At 42.2% G+C, this 26,011-nt stretch overlaps 1 protein-coding gene across 6 annotated transcripts in view; it reads right to left on the reverse strand.

Moving 5' to 3' along the window:
- Positions 1-808: 808 nt before the first annotated feature.
- The window catches only part of LOC136858170 (organic cation transporter protein), a 279,009-nt gene continuing 253,806 nt past the window's right edge, over positions 809-26,011 (reverse strand). For all 6 annotated transcript variants that reach the window (XM_067137523.2, XM_067137520.2, XM_067137524.2 and 3 more), the window contains 2 exons: positions 9,981-10,162; positions 809-2,553 (listed from right to left, as the gene is read on the reverse strand). In XM_067137523.2, coding sequence (XP_066993624.1) covers positions 2,419-2,553; positions 9,981-10,162 — 317 coding nt within the window. In that variant the 3' untranslated portion in view covers positions 809-2,418. The remainder of the gene's footprint in view (positions 2,554-9,980; positions 10,163-26,011) is intronic.

Genomic DNA, 26,011 nt, shown 5'->3' on the forward strand with positions numbered 1-26,011 from the left:
TCATGTTGTTGACGATATATTGGCTATATGCAAATTATGGAGCTATTAAACTCGTTGGCATATTAGTGAGTAGTAAACAAATGATAAATTATAAGATTTTACTTTCAATTACTTTTACATTTACAGTCATTTCACCAATTATTTCACGAAATGACAGCAGCCCGCCTGGTGGCTATGATCGTTAAGGCTTAAAAACAGCGTAGTTAGCCGGTTCGAGTCCCGTTAGTCGAAAAACTGTCACCATTAGAATGTTAGCCGGTAGGGTAGGAGAGGTGGTGGCAAACAATTTCTAATCACTAGATTGCGTGCCAAAACCCTGGATTCAATTCCAAGCCTCTCTGCAGTGTCCATGTGGAGTGAAGGCATATGACGCTGTTGATGGTGATTCGTCCGTCGGATGGAGGCGTTAAGCCTACGACAGACCGCTTGGTGCTATTCGACAGGAGTAAGGTATGTGCCGGTACCCGGTTTCATCCTCGCCCTTCTTTCTATCATGCATCATGTCATTCACTTCCTCTTATCAACTTCTCTGATGAGGTTGACGTCAAGAAGGGTATCCGGTGTTAAAAACTAACTACGAAGATTCATCTCACTTCATACTCGATATCGTAGAGAAACGGGACAAGCGCTGGACGTACGCTTCACGATTCAACACAGTGATGGACGAATGAACACTGACCTCCCGCAGTGCCATCTCTTGCAGCTTAAGAACAACTTGTGGTTCGTGAACCAGTATATGCCCATGCATGCTATAAAGAGTGACAAGTCACTCTGGATCTCTTCGGGATAATCAAGATCATCAGGAAAGAACAGGAAACAAGTTAATTATATTTCACCTTTTCATAATACATTTCGCCTTGGATAGAGCTGATAACACAGGAACTGATGACCTCGAGTTATCTGGATAAAGGCTTCCAGCATCCGTAACCTAGGCAATAAGAGGCACAGAATTGTTATTTCTGGTCATCTTTGTTCCCAGGAATTAACTCGATACATATTTGTGCTGTACCTAAACCGAGTAGAACTCAGGGCTTTGTCACTCTACAGAAGTGGAAGACTTATTTCTAATTTTTTCAGATTTCTGACGGGTAATTGAACGCAAGTCCTTCTTGGTGAGCCGAGCACGTCTTTACCGCCGATAAAATTTGTATTGTGGTGTAATAATTCTCACTAAATCGTCGTGAAGTATAGACGAAGTGGTGAATGTATGATAGGGATTTTATAATTTCCCGTCAGAAAGGATTTTATAAAAAATAAACATGTAAGAAATGTAATCATCTGGTATCATTTCTTATATCCAGATTGAGCTGATACTTAAAAATACATAACTACGTTGGCAAAGTCCAACCAGTCAGTGTGTATATAAAACCAAGAGACTGAAGTCTGAGTAAATAGGCCTCCAACAACTCCACTGAAATTTTCTGGGCGTGATAAAAAGATTGGTGAAAAAATATAGTTATATCAATTCAAGCCATATTTCCTCAATTAGTCAATATACTCTATTGTACTTGTACTGTACTACCATGCTACTGAACGTAAAATGATTATGTATGTACTATTTCTTTTTAATAACAATACTAGTCTTTTACAAAATAAGTAACTACTGTTGAGGCACTTCTCATTACTTTCACGACTTACATCTTTTTAAAATGGGTTCAGTTATTGTGTTAGATGGTATATGATAAAAACATTGTAAAGCATAGTAATAACAAAGCCTCCACTGGATTCGTAAAAGGTATCAGATTCATAGTTGGCTTAATTAATCCAATTCTGCTTGTCAAATATAGGTGGAAAAAGTGAAAGAGATAAACTACACTGTTGGAATATATAAAGACTCAGAGGCGTGCTCAAACCCTGTGTCACTGTATGCTCACATCTTGCAAGTTGTCCACTTCATGTCCGTGTCGATGATTATAATCAACAAATTAATTAATTAGGTGGCTTTTAAATTAATTTGTTGCTCACATCTTGCTTTAGCACAGTACCTTATTTCAATAGACAAAACTTTCTGTGAGTCTCCAAAATATAACACAATGTTTCTTTTTTTAAAAAAATCTATGTCCTATCCCTAGGTACACAGAGGTATAAAACACAATATTATTTAAAGAAACTGAGTATCAACATGTCACAGTATAGCGATATCTGATTGCAGAACTCCCACTGTTTCTGGACCAGTATAATTAAAGCATTTCATTTTGGAAGATGTTAACTTTTTATTCACCGTTGTGGAAGTAAAGATGAAAGTTAAAATCTACCAAACATTATTTTATTTATTGTCACAGCATTTGAAATATTTCGACGAGCTCCTTGAATCATCTGTAAATGCAGAAAGAGCGAAGGCACTGATGGTCTGGTCTTCTCCTCTCCTCTAAGAGTTAAATAGATTGGCATCAATGGTTCAGGTAAATACTCTGTTGTTCAGAGGTTCTCCACTTCCTCGATGGTATCGGGCAACTTGGTCCCCAGAGTCTCCGGCAGCGGCAAGCAGAGCAAGCAGGCGAGGAAAGAGACAGCGCAGAATATTATCATTGGCAGTGGTTGATAGAACTGGGCCTGCAAAAACAACCAAACACCAAGAAAAATCAGCAAACACCAAAACAGAAAGAATACCAGCCAATATATATGGGTTTTTTGAAATGAGAAGCCACGTTCGTGCGGTTATAATTCCACATAAACCTGGAGGTCCTATGGCATTGATCACGATATCAACAGTCTCGTAAACCTACGGCCAGTATTAATAGACCTGTTAACTCTTGTTCTTTTGCCGTATGAAAGTAGTAACCCGTAGGGATTCTTAACGTTTCGGTGTTTCAAATTCGTACTCCCTTCATTGCTGGATGGTTCACTCAACAGTGGCGCCGACTTTGGTGGGGCAAGACGTTTTCTGTCCCACCAGAAATGATCTTAGGGGACCCTCCAATCAAATTTAGTTGTAATTATTATTTATAAGAGATGTTACCTGCGTTAGTGTACTTACTACATAATAGTTAATAATAAACGTATTAAACCTTCCTTCCCACTCCTAGCCCTTTCCTATCCCATCGTCGACATAAGACCTACCTGCGTCGGAGCGACGTAAGGAAAATTGTAAACAAAACATCTACAGGCAGCCACATAAATATCAGCAGCGCTAGAGCCTAGAGGGCTAATACTAGGTGGAAGGAACGTCTGATCAGGTTAACTGGTGTTGATGTGGTGATAGTTTCGCTAGGAAGTTTCGTGATACATATTTCGCAAAGTTTGGAAACATGCGTGGGACTGCTTTGGAACCCAGTTTCCATCTCTCTCTCTCTGTCATCCTTTTCACCATTAATAACTAAGCTAGCGTCCGGCTCCATGGATAAATGGTTTGCGTGCTGGCCTTTGGTCACAGGGGTCTCGGGTTCGATTCCCGGCAGGTCGCCTACGAAGATCAAATCGAAAGACCTGCATCTGGAGAGCCGAAGTTGTCTTCTGACACTCCCGGCACTAAAAGCCATACGCCATTTCATTTTTTTTTTTAAACTAAGCTAGTTGGCCATTTTGGATAAGTTCAGCCGCAAAATGCAGATCACAGATACGATTTTCATATTTGAGGAGTGTCTGTTCAAAAGTCGTTAACAAGGTTGTGGAAAAACGCAAGGAAACGTATAACAAAAGGCACATGGATCATACCCATGATCGGGTATGGCACTACTTTTAAGGAATTACATCTTTCTGGTCTGAATTGCTCAGGGCATTCGATAGCATTCAACTACTGCAATGCATGTGGACGAAAGCCTAAAAAATGGAAAAAAATGAAGTGGAAACAGCTCCTTTTGAACAGACACTCCTTATATCTTATGGTAGTATAGCCTTCGAGCACTTGGAGGACAGAGTTGGATCTTTCAATGGTAAAATGAAATGTCGTTTATCACTCGACTCTTTGTCGTAACACGACACTCAAGCATATTGCAGTTATTTAAACGCGTGTCCAAGTATAAGTCCTACTCCTCCTATAAGAGAATATCTTGTACTTTCCGGTTCACAAAAATATAATATCCGATATTTCGCATATTTGGTATTACCGAAAAAATCCGATCTGAGAATTTATAAATAAACTGCCGCTTTAAGCCGACAAAATGTGTTCATCCTTACCTTCGTAGCAACATCAGCGCTGCGGGCAGCGGAAAACATTTTCACCCTGCCTATTAACACGTGATTCAGCTGCAGTCGTCACACTATCTTTTCTATTCGTCGTCGTTCAAGTGATTCAATTTTTTTTCTATTTTGCTTTACGTCGCACCGACACAGATAGGTCTTATGGCGACGATCGGATAGGCCTAGGAATGGGAAGGAAGCGGTCGTGGTCTTAATTAAGGCACAGCCCCAGCATTTGCCTTCTGTGAAGATGAGAAACCACGGAAAACCATCTTCAGGGCTGCCGACAGTGGGTTTCCAACCCACTATCTCCCGGATGCAAGTCATAGCTATGCGCCCCTAACCGCAAGGCGATTCAAAGTTCAAACCTTTCGGTATTGTTAAAACATTCCTAGTCGTAATCGGACGGGTTTCTCTTCTGAGAACGAGGAGAAAAGTCTTCACGAAACGTTTTATTTAGTACCTTTAAATATTGCCATTGATGCTTTCACGGCCAATAATTATAGACTTTTGGACTTATGCCGTGTCAAGAAAATAAGGTGAAATTCTTTATATTTCGCAGAGAACTCTGCTCTGCGTCATCGGTTATTGTTTAAGAAGTCATTCTCGTGGACAGTCGAGATTTTCTTCTGATGACGCAGAGTTGGCCGTGCGGTCAGGGGCGCGCAGCTGTGAGCTCGCATCCGGGAGATAGTGGGTTCGAACCCCACTGTCGGCAGCCCTGAAAATGGTTTTCCGTAGTTTCCCCATTTTTACGCCAGGCAAATGCTGGGGCTGTACCTTAATTAAGGCCACGGCCGCTTCCTTCCCATTCCTAGGCCTTTCCTCTCCGAACGTCGCCATAAGACCTATCTGTGTCGGTGCGACGTAAAGCACATAGTTCATCTTACTGAGAGCTGAGAGAGCTGTTCTGTAGAGGAGGCGTAACAACATCGCCCAGCTTCTATTAGGCATTGAATGAATCGAACTTGCTCTAACTCTCTTATACTAACGAAATAAACAATGTAAGCACTGATTCAACTAAACGAAAATTACGCATTAGAACTTCAAAATGTGAGCTAAATATGGGTTGTTAAGCATGGGATGAAGTGTCAGTTTTCCTACTGTTGAAATATGTGACATTGTTTAATTATACGGAAAAGTTGTGCGTCTGTATTTGCTGAATTTTCCAAATCGACGATATGACCTAAAAAATTAATTCTGATACACAGGTTCAATAGTACAGCATATCCCAGCTTTCCTAGTCTGGTTTGTCAAATCGTAGCCTACGTTGTTAACATTGGAAAAATGTCAGTTTATCGAAGTACACCAGTTACAACTGTCATAAGCTTACGATCTTTTCTCTGATGTAATTTATTCCTCCATCCAATCAGTTTTGACGTGATTGAGATAAATACGTTGTAACAGCCTGATCTTAGGAAAACGAGGACCTGGGAAGGACGTCCAGCATGACTGCTTAGATAAGAATTTAGGGAAGAGGTTGTGGCTTGTGATGAGATGGCAAAACATAGAAACACGATTCAGTAATGGCCGAGAGTGGGATCAAAATTCCTCTGTGTCTCAATTTTGATTTTATTTTCAATGTATGTACTGGTGAGTTTGGCCCGATGCAACTTTTAAAACAACCGTAGATAGGTAACAGAAATAAGCCACAATACACGCACGGCGTAATTTGTGTTATTTTGCTGTTACTCAAGAATGCCGAGACAAGGTTACAGCTTCCTCCTGCATCACGTCGAATCCATCACTGTGACCAACGGAAGTGGTGCAAGACACGGACTGGGAGGGTCATTGTTTACTGTCTGCAAAGTGAGATATAATCTAATATACCGAGCGAGTAGTTGCACGGTTTGGGTCACGTAGCTGACAGCATTCTGCATTCGGAAGATAGTGATAACCAAATAATAACTATTGTTTAAGATGTAATATTGGTTTAAGAAAGAATTCAAATGGCACTTTATCCAACTTAGGAGAAGAGAAGAGAAATATTACCCAGCCTGGTCGACTAGTTCAGAGGCTAGAGCGTAGGCCTTCTGACTCCATGTTGGCAGGTTCGATTCTGGTTCAGTCCAATGGTATTTGAAGGTGCTCAAATACGCCAATCTAGTGTCGGTAGATTTATCGGCATGTAAAAGAACTCCTACAGGACAACGTTCTGGCACCTCGGCGTCTCCAAAAACCGTAAAAGTAGTTAGTAGAACGTAGAAATAATAGCGGTATTGCCATTAAATATTTTCCTCGTTGGTTACGAACGGTAATCATTACTGTTATTCAGAGTTTAAGAAATATTGAAAAACTCTGTCGTCATTGGAATCTCCGTAGTAAAGGAACAACGTAAACATTGAAACACCCAAGTAATTTCACATTTGTACACCCTATATTAAACATAACAACGATTAGGTCTGCAAGTAATTTATCACAAATAATTCAGGTTGAGTTCTAGCCAGGTGGTTGAGTTTCGAATCTCAGTGGATCCTGGCCTTTTGCCCAAGTACCTGGGGTCGGCACTTTGTTTGGAGTTAGCCTATTTTACTGTCGGATGCCTTACGCCAACCCTATGTAGAGGGTTCCATTTACTACTGTGTGTTTCCCTGGTGGTTTGTAGTGAGATGTATTATATGTAAATGAAGATGCATATTAATACGAACATAAACACACAACCCCCGAAATAGAGGAATTAACCAGACAAAGCTCAAATGCCCAACCCGGCTGGGATTCGAACCCGGCGCCCACTGAACCAAATGCCACTAAGCTGACCAGCCAAGGAGTCAGACAACTGTCTTCTGCTTAGTCCATCTATTCCTGCGATCATTGGAGCCATCCAGGCTCATTTGGGGTTTGGTAGGGGGTTTAAGGCCGGATACTCTCCTAGACGTGACGTGATATTTTGAGATGAAAATCTCAATCCAGGATCGGCCTGGATTCGAAAAATCGAACCTCAGCCTCTAAATGGCAAGCCAGCAGCTAAGCGACTGAGCTAATCCTGTCTCCATGAACATTAGTCTATGCATGGTAATTAATTTAAGTTAAACATGTTGTTGTCCGAACCCATCCCAGTCAACTCTGGTGTTAAACAACGATGTTTGTTGTCTCCAGTCCTGTTACTAATGGTGTTAGATCTTGTTATGAAAAAGGCATTGAACAGAGAGGTATACAGAAGGGGCCGATAGAACAGTTGGAGAATTCGTATTTTGCTGACTAACAGCTTCAAACATATGGAAACTATAATTTGAATGACTTGAATGTTAGAACAGCCGATTCCGGGCTCAAGGTCAACCAAGAAGACAAAGAGATACTATATATATATATTTCAAGTTGCTTTACGTCGCATCAACATAGATAGGTCTTACGGCGACGATGGACAGGAAAGGGCTAGGAGTGGGAAGGAAGCGGCCGTGGCCTTAATTAAGGTACAGCCCCAGCATTTGCCTGGTGTGAAAATTGGAAACTACGGAAAACTATCTTCGCGAAGTTAGTGTCTTGGCGGATACAAACTGTATGGTAGTGCAGATGATTTTGCTGATCATTCCTAAATAATCACGTTTATTGATTTTCACTTAGGAATACTCTTATTTTTGCTTGTGGTTAGGCGTCTTGAAACCATAAAGCCGTAAATCTGACCTAAGCCTAACTGGCTCATGATCGCAATTAATGGAAGGAAGGAACAAAGGTCAATACGCCAGTAGTTGTTGCAAGAGAAAATCTCTCATAAACCTGCGACTGTAGGGGTTTTGGTGCCAGGTGTCAGGCCTATTGTATCATGTTAACAGATCTATCCGTTTCAATACCTTGTGTGTAATATACTTTCTTTCTTAATCTGTTCACTCTCCAGGGTTGGTTTTTCCCCTCGAACTCAGCGAGGAACCCTACCTCTGCCGCCTCAAGGGCAGTGTTCTGGAGCGGGAGACTTTGCGTCGGGGATACAATTGGGGAGGAGGACCAGTACCTCTCCTAGGATGCCTCACCTGCTATGCTGAACAGGGGCCTTGCGGGGGATGGAAAGATTGGAAGGGAGAGACAAGGAAGATGGAAGGAAGCGGCCGTGTCATATATTAGGTACCATCCCGGCATTTGCTTGGAGGATAAGTGAGAAACCACGGAAAACCACTTCGAGGATGGCTGAGATGGGAATCTAACCACCTCTACTCATTTGATCTCCCGAGGCTGAGTGAACTCCGTTCCATCCCTCGTACCACTTTTCAAATTTCGTGGCAGAGCCGGGAATCGAACCCGGACCTCGCGGGGTGGCAGCTAATCACACTAACCACTACACCACAGAGGCGGGCTGGATGTAATATACTATAGTTAAATATTTAAATTATCCGCGGATAACCATTCGCGAATGCGGGTGCGGATGGAGGAAGTTCGGATGCGGATATTATTTTGTATATCCGTGCAGGACTCTATCCATATCAATACAAAGTTGCGCATATTTAACACCAACGTCACGTCTGTTCTACTGTATGATCGTGAAACGTGTCCGGCTCCATGGCTAAATTTTTAGCATGCTGGCCTTTGAACCAGGGGTCCCGGGTTCGAATACCGGTAGGGTTGGGATTTTAACTTTCATTGGTTACTTCCGATGGCTCGGAGGCTAGGTGTGTGTTTTGTCTTATGCAATCATCCTAGGTAGGGCCCATCCTCACAGACGCGCAGGTTGCCTAGACGGCGTCAACTAAATAGATCTGCGCCGGGCCTCTCCGGAGGTCACACATCAGTCTTTAAGACATTGTGAAACGTGGAGATTAACCAAATTGCAAACCTCCAGACTTTTCGTCATCATATGTCTGAGGAACATCCTGAATATATGGTGACCGCAGATTGTTTCCACCAGACGAGTTGGCCATGCGGTTAGGGGCGCGCAGCTGTGAGCCTGCATCCGGGAGATAGTGGGTTCGAACCCCACCGTTGGCAGCCCTGAAGATCGTTTACCGTGGTTTCCCATTTTCACACCAGGCAAATGCCGGGGCTGTACCTTAATTTAGGCCACGGCCACTTCCTTCCCTCTCCTAGGAATTTCCGATTCCATCATCGCCATAAGACTTATCTGTGTCGGCGCGACGTAAAACAAATTGTAGAAGAATAGGATTTAAAAAATCGTTTCCAACTCAGATCTGTGTGAAGCAGCACGAAGCAAACTTCTATATATTCTGCCGTCCCCACCCAAACGGGGATATTAAATTTGTTCACCGATAGTATCAGTCGGGTAGAATTCCGCTTTTATTGCAAGCTGCTTTACGTCGCACCGACATAGACAGGTCTTATGGCGACGATGGGACAGGAAGGAGCTAGGAGTAGGAAGGAGGCGGCCGTGCCCTTAATTAGGTACAGCCCCCCAGCGTTTGCCTGGTGTGAAAATGGAAAATCACGGAAAACCGTCTTCAGAGCTGCCGACAGTGGGATTCGAACCCACTATCTCCCGGATACTGGATACTCAGCGCAATTAAGCGACTGCAGCTATCAAGCTCGGCACGGGCTTTTATTGCTGTACACAAACCCAACTGAGGTTCCACGCAGAAAGTGCATGTGTACCAAGCACACCGCGCATCACCGAACAAGCACTAGAATGGAATCCCCAAGATACGAGACGCAGGGACAGAAGAAGGGTCTGAGAAGGGATACAAAAACATGGCTGGAGATCAATACAGACCAGAATCAATGGGAAAAATTTGTCGATGCCCTATGCGCTAGATGGGAGTTACATGATTTGATTATGAGTATTCTGCGGAGGTATAACAACTCGAATTCGATATCAGTAATCATTCAATGCAGGTTAGAAATGCAAATAAAACAGGAGGCTTTACTTTTATTATGCACCTGTAGGATGGTACTTACTTTCTAGTATGTTCTAAAGTACTTACCAGAAGAGGGGCGAAGGGGGCCACCATAGCTCCTATTCGAGCCATGGTTGAGGAAGCTCCAACTCCGGCACTTCGAATCATGGTGGGATACAGCTCCGCAGTGAACACAAACACGATGCCGAATGAAGAAGTAATGCCCAACTTACCAATCAAGAACAGTAATATTTCAGCCCACACCATTCCTGAAACAAACACAGGAACGTACAGTACAAACATAGGATACATACGTACATTAGGATAACACTGAGTTAACCATGTACTGTAATGTACTTGAAATTAGAGTACTTTGTGGAGGTTACGACGGACCAAAAGGACCGCACCAGTTTCTTGCTATTCATAAAGCGGTGACTGGATGTTTGAAAATCATTTGCACTCATTGTATGCATTATGAGTCCGCCTCTGTGATGTTGTGGTTAATGTGATTAGCCGCCACCCCCAGAGGTCCGGGTTCGATTCCCGGCTCTGCCACGAAATTTGAAAAGTGATACAAGGGCTGGAACCGGGTCCACTCAGCCTCGGGAGGTCAACTGAGTAGAGGTGGGCTCGATTCCCACCTCAGCCATCCTAGAAGTGGTTTTCCGTGGTTTCCCACTTCTCCTCCAGGCAAATGCCCTTTTTAAGGCATGTGTGGCGGTACACCTCTTGCTCGACTGTTGCTCCGGCTGCTCCTGTAAATAAAGACATTTAAATATACGTACCGCTCACGTAGACTCCATCTCCTGGTCTTGGTACCGTCCCTCAGCTTTCCCCGAGTTGGTCGGGCCACACAGAATGAGGGGTGAGGAAGTAAAAATGTCGGCGGGTCAACTAACTACAAATAACGGTACCCATAAGACTGAATTGAATTTAAATGAACGAAAAAATTATTAACAAAATTGGAAAAAAAGAAACAAACAGAAATTAAAATGAATCGAAAATTAAATGGAATAAAATAATGAAAATAGCTGGAAGTAACAAGACTCAAGTCTTCCTGAAATCAAATCTGCCTTATATAAACTTGACTGAAGGTCACAAATTGAAAAATAACAATCATCACCATCGAACTAATGACTCCAATGTCCAATGACACTCAAATAAAACGAACCAATAGTCCGCCAAGACTTGCCATACACAGAAAATATCCCAATGACTTACATTCCAACTGTAAATTCAACTGAATGGGATTTTAATAATTTATTAATTAATTGATTAATTAATCCAATACTCTCAAAACGAAAAAATGAGTATCTTAAATTTATGATTACAACTCCTAATTAACTTGCAAATTTCTCACTGTAATATCAATGTTTTGTGAACAAAATAAGTGGAAAAGACAAGAAAAATCCATGAACACTTCCCGTTCTGCAGAATAATATCTCGTTAATCTTCATATCACTTTGCCACAACAACAAAAAAAAAAACTGGTGGCTAAACCAAGAAAAATTATCAAGAACACAAATTTTATCATGAACACATCAATTCTATATCATATATTTACCTCCTGTGATAGTTCTGGACACTCAAAACAAAATAAATTAGGCCAAATGCATCAGTTATTACACTTATCAAATGTACTCGCCTCTTCATAATATTAATTTACTTTACACTGCCGCTGTCTGCATTTGTACTGAGAATAACCAAACTGTGTTGTTATACCGTTAATGGGGGCAGATTCCATCCTAGTTAGACAGTTTGCGGCATTTATCACATAACCTTTTACCAGAGGTCGTTGCATTTGCATAATTAATTAGTAGTAGTGGTGTCCAATTTCATTTGTTTGTTACGTTGCCTTCATGTCTGCGTAAAGAACTTGTTTCAGTTGATTCTGACTATGAATAACACGTGGTCCCATTAACTTAATACTTAAAATTAGTATTTATACAAATATACACAGTACTGGAGAAACAAATGCTCCAAACAAAAGAAGAAATCAAATGCAAATTAACCTAACTACTCCTACATTTAAATTAAACAAATACAAATCAGATTCATGTACCTTCGGCCTCTACACTCTAAAATACAGCAGATAAAAATATCAAAAGGGAAAGAAAAGAAAAGTAACAAAATTCTCAAAAATAACGCGATCACTGTCTATCGAAAATTAATCAAAAACTCGGAAAATGTAATAATGCAAAACATCGCTATCAAAAATAAACCTCAGTTACCACTGAATTGAATTTGGCGGCAATCCCAAATCATAAGACGTAAATACCTGAAACCGATATTCTCGAATTTAAAGAATGAGAAATATGCGTCATCATAATCGCAAATTAGCTTTCAAAATTATACAATGCAAGCTCGCTCCGTTTCATGCCTCCACTCGGCCTCTTATTAGAATATCTCCGAGTGTTATGTCATCCCTGAAAAATATTCGCGTACTTAAACCTTCTGCCTATAATTATCACATGTACTGTCGTATATTTAACTCTATCATTCAAATTGATTATCATTCAATTCTCATATTTATCTCATTACTCTCAACGTATTATTCATTTGTCAACAAAGCCCTGCTCATATATCACGCAGGATCAATAACTTCACTAATTCATCGTGTCGTTCTCATATTCATAAATACGACATTATTATACGATATGGTCCACAAGACTCTATTTTCCATTTCACCATTATTATAATCAGGGACATTACTGCATCTTTATACTCGGTTACTTCGATCTTTCATTTCATATTTACAAGCTGCCATGAATTTCAGAGCCGGCTGGCAACGATTCCTAATTCTAACTTTGAATATAAACAAGATTAAATGCCGCACTCAACTGTCGAAAACTCGAAACTGCGTACCTACGAAGAAAATAAATATCGTGCATTTAAAAACTTAAACCACCAAAACAAAGGAAACAAAATCCAAGACTGGATATCAAACTTTGATCACGTAAGATAACAATAACTCAGATACGCTGTAAATTCACGTCAGCTGAAATTTAAAATAACTCGGCAACATCCACAAAATCAAAATATTATTATTATTATCATCACACTGGTTATTATTATATTATTATTATCATTATTATAATATATTATTTGATGAGACTTGAAAATATCTCGTGCAAGAAACACCTACAGTAAAGTAAAAATATATATTTTATACGTTAACCACACAAAACTCACGTCCAAAATGACTCAAACATGATTAACGAGAACTCAAAAGAATATGATTATTATTTAATGATTATTATGAATTTTACTGACACCGTGACATTTACACCCCGAATCGTTAGATGTAATTGCCGTGGTCTCACTCCTACAAAGAAAATGAGCTCCCTTGGGCACGTGAATTTTTATATATATAAGAATACCTGATATCACTAATCTAAATTGACCACGAATCATTCATGTCATCCTCAATTACATATCACATAAATACAACATGCTCTTTACCTTATGTGCCGGCAGGTAGGCTGGATCCTTGTCAGCCTCCTCTACATGGTTTTTAATCCATCTTGATCATCTTGCTGGGAATATATGACACTTCGCACACACGATTCGGATCCATATTAATTTACGTAGCACTCGTAAGATTTTGCCGAAGCACACGCACCCTCTCGAAATGTATTTTTTACGTAAATATAATTCTACGCATAAATACACAGTATACACGGAATTAGCATCCATTGAGTTTGCGTTCATTGTCAGGAACAAGTCACCTGGCTCGTTGATGTCCTTCTCCCTAGGTCTGCACAGCTTGCCCCTTTCGTTGTTTGAACAAGGGATTAAAAGTTATTCACCTCACTTGGAAATAGAAAGTGTAGGTCTACTCCTCCCGTTACATTCCACTGGTAAACAAAAGTCTCTCCCTCTAAAATAGCACGAGTAGTGCTTGGTTTGAATGTCACAAATGAAAAATTATTTTTTATACAATGTGCAAATTTAAATGCAATGCTTTTCTGATCAGTCACAGAGCAAAATTATATAAAATTATATTGTCCTACAGAATGTAATGCCTTCTTCGCTCAATTACTATTGTGTAAGTTATGTGAGCTAGAAAACTGCTGTGAAACTAAATGTTCTGAAAGGTCCCATAATTCAGTCAGTGTTCGCCGTGCGGCTTACCACGTTAAGTGTTCTTTATAAAACATTCTAACAAACATATCATCAACATTTTGACTGTATTGAGCGAGTCAACATTTTCTACGACTGGATCTCCTAATATTATCAGAGTTCTCCTAAATGTTTGTCATCTGATTTACCTCATGAATCACACTCAGCGATGACTAAATATGAGTAGCAGGTTCACATACCATAGCCCTGTGCTGCACTTGAAGACTTGACTGTAGGCTCAGAAATTGCAACTAAGACTGAGATATTGGCAAAGTGTCGCCACTAGTTTTGTAAATTCGGGAAGCTCCGCCTCCCACGTAGTTCCACTGGAGGAGTGTGGCGTAGTGATACGACACCTTGGATTAAGTTTTTAATTGCCCGTAGTTTTATGTTCAGTAACTGCATTCTGATGATTCCTAAATTCGGTGTAATTCACCTGTTGCACTCCACTATCAGAAATGATCGCTGATTACTTTATAAATTGAAATGCGTCATAGGGCCTATTTACTCACGCACCGTGGCACTTTCCTGCCATGACAGTCATCGTCATGGGCGAAACCATTCTTCCACACAATACTGATAAATTATTATTTACAGAATAATTAATCACATATTCGCGTAAATAATTTTCCAAATATTATTTCCAGATTAGGACACGATATTTTTCTACTCGTGTCACCAAATCACGAAATACTGGATAAATATTCCCGCTGGAACAAGGCGGTTGAATTTAGGAATTTCTGATTGGCTCAAATCTTGCCGCCTGTCTTGGCTTGGGTGAAACCATTTTCTGTCAAGGGGTGACAGGTATTCGTTCTGTCTTTGTCGCACTATTTAGGTGCGCCGCATTCCTTTCTCCGGTTTCCCGTGAGAAAACTGTAGAAAGTTCCGCGCTTAGCGGCGTCATAAACATATATTGGAGAAAGCTTTCAGCCAAACCTATTTCCTGTACGTGATTTTAAAGAGTTTCTGGGGGATATATTTCCATCTTGTGAGGTCTCAGCCTGGAACTTTGTGAAACTGCTGGCTCTTCCTCGTTATTTGCAGTATTCACATGTAAGATTTTTAATAATTTAATTAACGCATCTCTCAGGCTAATCGCCTTATGGGTGCAGTACCTAACTTAAGGCCACGGCCGCTTCCTTCCCTCTTCCTTGCCTGTCCCATCCAATCTTCCCCCCCCCCGCGCAAGGCCCCTGTTCAGCATAGCATGTGAGGCCGCCTGGGCGAGGTACTGGTTATTCTTCCCAGTTGTATCCCCGACTCAAAGTCTGAAGCTCCAGGACACTGCCCTTGAGGCGGTAGATGTGGGATCCCTCGCTGAGCCCGAGTGAAAAACCGACCCTGGAGGTTAAACAGATTATGAAGAGGAGGAGGAGGAGGAAGAAGAAGAAGAAGAAGAAGAAGAAGAAGTATGTATTATGTTAGAATAGGAATGACCAGAGTACGGAAGGGAAGGATTGAAAACGAAGTAGAACATGGCTTTTTAACAGGGTAGCATAATAATACGTTGTTAATAATAATAATAATAATAATAATAATAATAATAATAAAATTGCTTTCTCTATGAGTCAGTGCCTCCATATCCCATGACTGTGGGTTCATGTCTGGCAGCAGAAGTCGGATGTTCTAAGAGCAGAAAAAAACATCCAATTTAGCACTCCATGTCGTATGACGTACATAAAAATTGTCTGGTAACGCATTTGGTGTTTACCCGTCCCAACAGAGATTCCAGATTCTCTGCCATTATAATTTGACACGCAGGCAGGCTAAATTGCGTCAAATCACAGTACCTGCACATAGTAGCAGATACCACACGAAACAAATAATAATAATAATAATAATAATAATAATAATAAATCGTCGCCATAAGACCCATCTGTGTCGGTGCGACGTAAAGCCCCTAGCAAAAAAAAAAAAATGTATGTATGTTGGGCATTCAGCCCGAAGGCTGGTTTGATCCTCTGCAGCTCCGCCAACAGCTGTCATAAATAGCCTAGGCGTCACTGAAAAGGCGTACTAGGGAAATGAGGAGTGAGGTAGTCTCCCATTGCTTTCCTCACAGAGCCAGCCGCTTCTATTACATATCAATCTGCCAGGCCCACTGAAATGCATGCACCAACCGACCCTATGAGCGATATCTTCACACCATTCATAACAGGGACTGGCTGCATAAGCAATGGTATTACTAACATCATTCATACCTCAGTCACTTTCATATTGTCAAAGCCAAGGATGAGACTGAGACAGATCAATGAAAGTAACCAATTTGATATAGCCCATACCAGAAGACATAGTGTACTGTAAACACTAAATCTCGTCAGCAAAGGCATTAATAATAATAATAATAATAATAATAATAATAATAATAATAATAATAATAATAATAATAAATAAATTTGGTTTGTGAGAACACTCGACATTTCGTCGACAATGTTTCTGAAGATGTAATTCTTGTTTTTAAATCACCTGTTCCGTGTAAACCGAAGCTAATATATGTACTCGTGTGAATGAAACCCTGTTCTGAACAGTGTTAATAATCAAAACAGTCAACAATTCCACATAACCACAGAACATTTCCGTACGATAATTATCATCTCGTTCATTCTAGCACAGTCGATTACCATTGGTCATATCCGGTTCGGTTTTCTCAGCGCTAATCGGTCGCTTGAAACGAACAACTCTGTAAACCGAGAATTATATTCCCGTGATAGGTACTATCAAACTCGAGTTTAGGACCCTGTTGCAGAGTTTTACTACTCTTAAGCGTCCGTATTTCAACAAGCATGAGTAGGGGAGCTCGGGTCTTTTTGGCACAGCTTTTGTACTTTTATCTTTTATGAGCTTTGATATCAATAATAATAAAAGGAAATGTCTGTCTTTGAGCGATGCCCAGCCAAATGTACGGCTAGCAGAGATCTGAAATTTTTTACATAGTAGGTAGATGAAACGGGTCCAAATGCGTTTCTTTGAACGAAGTTTTTGGATCGTCTCCGCCAAGTTGTCGCACACAGTTCTGCACTGCTCCGTCTATCGGTGTGAATCGAGATGGGTCTAGTCGCACCCCATCCCCCCCGAGAAGATCGACACCTCATCCGAAGGGCATTGCAGGGCAGATCTGCATCCTCCTCGGCTCTGGCGCAACAGTGAAACAGTGTAACACGTTGTACACCACCAGGAGTGACAGTCCGTCTTTGTTTATTGCGGTCTGGATTACCGGCTCGTCGTCCACTTCTCCGCCTACCTCATAAAAACCAGAACAACTTGACATACTAGAGATAGGAAGTTCATATTCACAGGCATGTGCATTAGTACGTTCTGAAGAAATGATTACCATTTGAACCAACTCGGCCCTGAAATTCGAGGTCCACATCGATATCTCGGCGCACCTCCATCGACTGGTAAAATGTGCGTGCGGCTCTCGTTTGTCGCTCTAAACCGAAGGTAATGGATCAGTGTGACTTGAGCAGATGTGCAGAATGCCTCGCAGACGTATGCGACAACCGTGGCGTCAAATGAGTGAGCTATTGGCGTGAGAGAACGTGATGCATCCATCCGGGAAATTGCTGCTCGTGTGGGACGAAGTGTCGGTAGTGCAACGGGCGTGTACAGAATGATTCACAGAACGCCGTAGAACACAACGAGATGGGTCAGGTCGCACCACTCAGGCCACCCCCTGAGAAGATCGACTCCTCATCCGAATGGCATTGCAGGGCAGATCTGCGCCCTCCTCGGCTCTGGCGCAACAGTGAAACAGTGTAACACGTTGTACACTATCAGGAGTGACAGTCCGTCGCCGTTTATTACGGTCTGGGTTACCGGCGCGTCGTCCACTCCTCCGCTTACCTTTAACTAATGTACATAACATGCTAGACTGCAATGGTGTATGGAACGACGTCACTGAGGACAGGAATGGCAGCAGATAGTGTTTTCGGACGAATCCAGGTTCTGTTTGCTTGAAAATGATGGACGCATTTTGGTTTTCCGCAGACAGGGGTAGAGGCATCACATTGACTGCATTCGCACAAGACATACAGCGCCAACTCAAGGCCTTATGGTGTGGGGTGCTATTGGGTACAATCACAAATCACAGCTGGTGCGTGTCCAAGGCACTGTGGCCAGTCTGACCTACGTGAATGACATCCTGCAACCCGTAGCCATACCCTTTCTTCACGACATATTCTGCACGTCATATTTCAGCAGGACAATGCGCGACCACATGTTGCTGCACAAACACGAGCCTTCTTGTTGTCACAAGATGTCAGACTGTTGCCCTGTCCCGCCCGATCACCGGAGTTGTCCGCCTCCGTAGCGTAATGGTTAGCATTATTAGCTGCCGTCCTCGGGGGTCCGGGTTCGATTCGAGGTACTGCTAGAAATTTAAGAATGGCAGGAGGGCTGGTATGTGGTTGTAATGGTACATGCAGCTCACCTCTATTGAGGGTGTGCCTGAAAAGAGCTGCGCCAGCTCGGGATGAGGACACGAGAATGCAAAACAACAGGAAATATCATATTAGCTATATCTCAAGCCTGTACATTATGAAAGTTGTGTAAAACATAATTTTCGATAATTTATGTTTTTGTGTACCGTACTTTTACCTTACGAATAAAGGATATATTTATTATTATTACAGTTTTCAGAATCTTCCAAATACACTGACTGACAGAGCAAATGCAACACCAAGAAGGAGTGGTCAGAACTTTATGCCAATTGCAGGGTAGACTGACGTCACTGAGGTATGCTCATGATGTGAAATGCGCCGCTGTGCTGCGCACGTAGCGAACGATAAATGGGACACGGCGTTGGCGAATGGCCCACTTCGTACCGTGATTTCTCAACCGACAGTCATTGTAGAACGTGTTGTCGTGTGCCACAGGACACGTGTATAGCTAAGAATGCCAGGCCGCCGTCAACGGAGGCATTTCCAGCAGACAGACGACTTTACGAGGGGTATGGTGATCGGGCTGAGAAGGGCAGGTTGGTCGCTTCGTCAAATCGCAGCCTATACCCATAGGGATGTGTCCACGGTGCAGCGCCTGTGGCGAAGATGGTTGGCGCAGGGACATGTGGCACGTGCGAGGGGTCCAGGCGCAGCCCGAGTGACGTCAGCACGCGAGGATCGGCGCATCCGCCGCCAAGCGGTGGCAGCCCCGCACGCCACGTCAACCGCCATTCTTCAGCATGTGCAAGACACCCTGGCTGTTCCAATATCGACCAGAACAATTTCCCGTCGATTGGTTGAAGGAGGCCTGCACTCCCGGCGTCCGCTCAGAAGACTACCATTGACTCCACAGCATAGACGTGCACGCCTGGCATGGTGCCGGGCTAGAGCGACTTGGATTAGGGAATGGCGGAACGTCGTGTTCTCCGATGAGTCACGCTTCTGTTCTGTCAGTAATAGTCACCGCAGACGAGTGTGGCGTCGGCGTGGAGAAAGGTCAAATCCGGCAGTAACTGTGGAGCGCCCTACCGCTAGACAACGCGGCATCATGGTTTGGGGCGCTATTGCGTATGATTCCACGTCACCTCTAGTGCGTATTCAAGGCACGTTAAATGCCACCGCTACGTGCAGCATGTGCTGCGGCCGGTGGCACTCCCGTACCTTCAGGGGCTGCCCAATTCTCTGTTTCAGCAGGATAATGCCCGCCCACACACTGCTCGCATCTCCCAACAGGCTCTACGAGGTGTACAGATGCTTCCGTGGCCAGCGTACTCTCCGGATCTCTCACCAATCGAACACGTGTGGGATCTCATTGGACGCCGTTTGCAAACTCTGCCCCAGCCTCGTACGGACGACCAACTGTGGCAAATGGTTGACAGAGAATGGAGAACCATCCCTCAGGAAACCATCCGCACTCTTATTGACTCTGTACCTCGACGTGTTTCTGCGTGCATCGCCGCTCGCGGTGGTCCTACATCCTACTGAGTCGATGCCGTGCGCATTGTGTAACCTGCATATCGGTTTGAAATAAACATCAATTATTCTTCCGTGCCGACTCTGTTTTTTCCCCAACTTTCATCCCTTTCGAACCACTCCTCCTTGGTGTTCCATTTGCTCTGTCAGTCAGTGTATATCCGAAAATATTAGTTATATCGAAAAAGTGTATACAACAATTATATAAAAACTAGTTTTCAATATTTTTTGTCTGATGCATTTTATCATTGGTGCTATAATAATGGATATATTCACGAATTTAGTTTCTTGCGAAGTCCAACAACGGCGATCATCGCTGACGTGAAACATGTTGTTCAGTCGTGATAATAACGAACTAGCTGGCGACGGTAGTGTCTGTTGTGAGTGTTTTTAATAAGATGGGAAACAAAGTGGTCACCATCCATTACTGGTCAGGAAGATCATGAAGAAGACTATCGAAATGAGAAGACGAACATAAAAGAACAATCAATCGAAGAATGACGGGGGAAAGGGAATCAAAAGAGAAAGGGTTGTAAATTGTAATATGTAACACTGAGCTGAACAACAAAAGGGATAGTTTACATGTCCTAGGTGCCTAATACTTATCAACATTACCCTGACTGCCTATTGTTACTTGAGGTCTGATTTGTCTCTTCTGACCTAATTATACAAAAACTAGCCCATCTACGACGGGTCTGACAGCTGTATATGTATATGTTCAGTCTTCAGCCTGAAGGCTGGTTGGATCATCCACCATTAGACTGTCATAGATGGCCTAGTCATCACTGAAGAGGTGTACTAGGGAAATGAGGAGTGAGAAAGTTTCCCATTGCTTTCCTCACCGAGTCAGAAATTGCTATTACATATCAGTTTGCCAAGTCCACTGAAATGCATGCACCAATCGACCCTATGAGCAACAATTTCACATCCTTCATAGCAGGGATCGGCTGTATAAGGAATGGCACAACTCGCATCGCTCATACCTCAGTCTGTTTCATATTGTCAAAGCGAGGTCAATGGAAGTAACAAAATTGTTCTAGCCCGTACCAGAAGACATGGTGCATTGTAAGCACTAGCTTTCGCCAGCAAATGCATTTTGATAGCTAGTTTTCAGTAAAACACAATTAAAAGAGAATTGATCACGCCATGTCACGTAACATTTCTGCGTTTTGAGCAGTGTTGCCAACTTAGCGGATTTTCCGCTAAATTTGGCGGAATTAGAAGACTGTCGGCGGAGAAAAATATCATTTAGCGGACAGCGGATTTTTTGGCGGAATTCTAGATTTATTATAGCGGAATTTAGTGTTTTATCAATTTTGCGTTTTTTAGAAATTTGTACTCCAGTCTGTTTCCGAGCTTTTCCGTATATTTTATCAGGAGGTAGTAATCACATGAGGAAAACGTGTTATTTGGATTTGATGTTATGAGATCATGGTATCATAAATTTGTAATGTACTTATCTCTTAGTTGACGAATGACGACAGTTAATGAAACTGTGAGAGAGTAGCAGTTATATTTATGCTATGAAGGAACACCGTTTAATGAACTGGCCTGTTTTGTGTGTGGCCCTTGAGGTAGGGGATTCACCTAGTTTGCACCCGGCACTAAAACGCCTACAAGGTTTAGCTCGCCGGCTCGCAGGCAGGGGTTTAATCCCAGTGAAACTCACAGATCAGGTTAGTACAGACATTTACTTTTATTATTATTATTATTATTATTATTATTATTATTATTATTATTATATAATTCGTTGAGGCCATCAAGGACCACGTTAAGTCTTGTTGCATTTGACACTGAACTTGGCCTTCTTTAGAGCCCAAATTTCCCTCATTCTTTGTGAGTGGGCCTGCTTACGCTCTTCTGTCCAAGGGGCACCGTGTCTTCTCTTCGGTTGCTCGTCTCGGTTTAGCCCGTTCGTCAATACTTTCTTGCGGAAGAGATCTCTGTTAAAGGCGTCCTCAGCTGAGATATGTAGCATTTGCAGGTCTTCTTTGGTATTTCTAAACCAGGGAATTGTGGTTTTGGGGTTTGAATCAAAAAAGTGAAAGATTTCTTTAGTTAACTTTCTTCTGTCCATTCTTTTCAGATGACCGTAAAATCGTGCCCGTCTTTTTCTGATTGTGTCGGTAATTTTCTCTATTTTGCTGTAGACTTCCTTGTTGGATCTCTTTTGATGGATTCAATTTCTGTACTTTGATCCCAAGATTCCTCTCACAATTTTGCGTTCTCTTTTCTCCAGTTCTTCAAGGAGTCCTTTGTTGGCATTTAGAGACAGGGTTTCGGCTGCATATAGAACTACTGGCTTCAGAACTGTTTCATAGTGACGTATCTTGGTGTTTTGGGAAAGGCTTTTTTGTTGTAGATTGTGCGGGATGTTTGGTAGGCTATTTCCAGTTTGCGTACTCGCTCCTGAAGTGCTTCTTTGTCCAGTCCATTTTTCATGATGATCTCACCCAGGTATTTGAATTTGTCTACTCGGGTGATGTCCCCGTATTTTGTATGGAGTTTTGGTGGAGCCTCTTTGATGTTAGTCATTACTTCTGTTTTCTCAAACGATATCTGCAAACCAGTTTGTTCGGCAATTTCCTTTAAAATTTCAACTTGAGCTCTAGCGGTTTCTATGTCGGTTGAGAGAACAGCAATATCATCGGCAAATGCTAAGCAGTCTGTTGCGATCCCCTTGGATTTGGTTCCTATTCTCAATGGACGGTAATTGGTTTCCTGTAATCTCACCCGCCAGGTTCTGATGATCTTTTCAAGAACACAGTTGAAGAGTATCGGGGATAGCCCATCACCTTGTCGGACTCCTGTTTTGATGTCAAAGGAATGCGAGAGATATTCGTGGAACTTCACCTTGGATTTTGTATCGGTCAGGGTGGCTCTAATTAATGCCAGCAGTTTCATAATCAACTCAAAATTCATTTAATATGTTTAGCAGGACTTCCCGGTCAATGGAGTCGTACGCTTTCTTAAAGTCCACAAAGACAGACACATACTGATTGGACCTTAGTGTACAATATCTGATGATCGTTTTGAGATTTTGGATCTGTTCAGCTGTTGAGCGACCTTTTCTGAACCCTCCTTGGTATTCACCTATTTGATGTTCGACTTGTGCTTCCAAACGCTCCAGGATGGCAAGTGATAGAATTTTGTAAGTCACGGGTAGCAAAGATATTCCTCTGTAGTTGTTGATGTTCTTCATGCTGCCTTTTTTGTGTAATGGATGGATCAAAGCTATTTTCCAATCTTCGGGTAGGGTCTCCTTGTTCCAAATTTCTTCTATTTGCTTTTGCAAGATATCAAGTGATTCTTCTGGGGCATATTCCCATAGTTCTGCTACTATTGAGTCTTCCCCCGGCGCTTTGTTATTTTTGAGACCGACAATGTGGCGCTTGATTTCATCTCTGTCGGGTGGTCTGAAATCTGGGTACCTGAGTAAGGGTTCTTTGGTCTCAATGGCGCTTTGCGGTTTAGAGCAATTAAGTAAATTCTTGAAGTAATCTGCCAGAATGCTGCACTTTTCTTCGTTTGACGTCGCCAGTGTGCCGTCCGTTCGCTCAAAGCATAGAGATGGTGGTTTATAGCCAGTGAGTTCGCGTTTGAAGGTTCTGTAGTACTCTCTGCTTTCATTCTTCCTAAAGTTTTGTTCTATCTTTTCAATGAGAGATTTTTCGTATTTACGTTTCTCAGTTCTGAACACCCTAGCTGCTTGGGCACGTTGGATTTTGTAGGTTTCCCAATCATTTTCTGATTTCGTAGAGTTGTACTGTTTCCAAACATTGAGTCTTTCTTGGAGGACAGGTACTATTCCACGCTTTTTGCTTCTCTTGATTTCTGCAACGTCTTTGGCGGCCTCAACAAGGAGACTTTTGGCGTTGTTAAAGTCACAGTCATTTGGTCTAGCATTCTCCTGGAACTCCTCGACCCTTTGCCGAAGTTTATCATTGTCGAAGCGTGTGATCTGTTTGGTTGTCTTCCTTGTGTTTGCGGGAATTGGTTTGAATTTGATAAGAGACATATAATGATCTGAGGCCACATTGATGCCTTTCTTTACCTTGACATTCATAATCTCAGGGCTGTTTCTCCTGGAGATCGCAACATGATCAATTTGGAACTCTCCGAGAGCTTGGACGGGAGAACGCCAAGTCATTTGCTTTCTGGGTAGATGGCGAAAGTGGGTCGACATGACCTGCAGGTTGTGATTTTCGCAAATGGTCACCAGTCTTTTTCCGTTGGGATTGGTTCTTTTGTGAGCAGGGTAATTTCCTATAACGTTCTTGTACTTCTGCTCACGACCTAGTTGGGCATTGAAGTCACCCAAAAGAAGCTTGACATGGTGTTTGGGGATTTTGTTCATATTTTGATCCAGTAGGTCCAAGAAATTATCAACTTCGTCTCGATCAGACTTGTTCTTATCGTTTGTAGCAGCATGTGCGTTAACTAGGGCGTAGGTTTTGTTTGCGCATTTAATTGTGAGTATAGACAATCTGTCATTCACAGGTTCGAAATTTGCAACCGATTAAAGGATCTTGGTTCTAACAGCAAACGCGGTTCCAAGCATCACAACTCCATTAAGGATTCCTCTTTGCGCTTTGCTCTTGAAAAATCGGTAGCCTTCAGATTCAAAAATCTCTTCATCTGGGTACCTTGTTTCCTGTAGGGCCACTATGGATATCTGATTTTCGTGAAGAGCTTTGGTGAGGGTTTTCAGCTTGCCAGTTTGTGTAAGTGAATTTATGTTGAAAGTTGCTAGAGAGGTTTTAGATTTTGGCCTGAGTTTTTGACTCTTCGGGGTACACCGACTCGTCTCTTGCATGATGTCGAGTCTCCTCCAGAATCCGAACGAGACTCGTGCGCCGTGGCGTTCACGACGAGGGATTTATCCGAAGATTTACCCCCTGGGGTATGTTTCTTGAAATGTTGTGCCATCATGCTTTTTGACTTGACTTTGCTTTGGACGGGTACCCATCCTTTTACAACTAGGGTTGTTAGCCCTAGAGGTTGCCTCAAGATGTTTTCTGGCTTCTGGTCATTTACCAGTCTGCGCCGTAACCCTGGCAAGGGACCAGTTTTTTTTTCACGGTGGTATTTTATTTCCCTACTACCCTCTGACTCTGCTGTCGGCAGAGCCAGCGAGCTTCCCCAATTCCAATGGGACGCGCCCGATGGAGGTAACCGGTAAATCCCCACACGGGATTATTATTATTATTATTATTATTATTAATAATAATGCTCATTTTTATTGCTCATTATTTGAGATCGGATTTCTTGGCGGAATTTCAGCGGATTTTTAGTAGTATTTAGCGGATCTTGAAAATATAAGTTGGCAACACTGGTTTTGAGTTTCCTTTCTATGTGTGTTCGATACTTTGTTCAGTATAATTGATATATTGAATTATGTTGTACAGATTTTTTGTTCCCTAATTTCTGTAAGTGAATACATTTAACTGAAGAAACTTCCAGACTTTCTGTGTAAAGGATGGCAAAAATTCCTCATTTTTCTCTGAAAAATCTGGCAAATCCGGTCGGTATTTTAAAGCAGGAATATAGGATACGTTTCTTCTGGTCAAAAATTAAATAATTACTCCAACAACAGCAACAACAACAACAACAACAACAACAACGACGACAACTGAGAATGCTCGGGCTCGACATTAGAGTCTTTTGAGTTTAGGCCATATGCAGTTGCCTGAAAACGTTTTGCGAAGACCTTGAAATTAATTTGTATAGACAGAGGAATAATACTACAAATAACTGACGAGACAGTCAAGAGATGGCAGTACTGTAAGATTTGATTTGTAGTAACAGCTCAGAGCGTGGTCACTCTAAGACGTGTGTCTGGTAAGTAGACGAAAACGTCGAAGCAATATTCATATTTAATGGTCACATACAAACGAATACGGCGTGGCATAATTCAATTCTCGTGCAACCGGGCGAGTTGGCCGTGCGGTTAGGGGCGCGCAACTGTGAGCTTGCATCCGGGAGATAGTGGGTTCGAACCCCTCTGTCGGCAGCCCTGAAGATGGTTTTCCTTGGTTTCCCATTTTCACGCCAGGCAAATGCTAGGGCTGTACCTTAATT

Source organism: Anabrus simplex, chromosome 1 (assembly GCF_040414725.1).
Source record: "Anabrus simplex isolate iqAnaSimp1 chromosome 1, ASM4041472v1, whole genome shotgun sequence".
Classification (NCBI taxonomy): domain Eukaryota; kingdom Metazoa; phylum Arthropoda; class Insecta; order Orthoptera; family Tettigoniidae; genus Anabrus; species Anabrus simplex.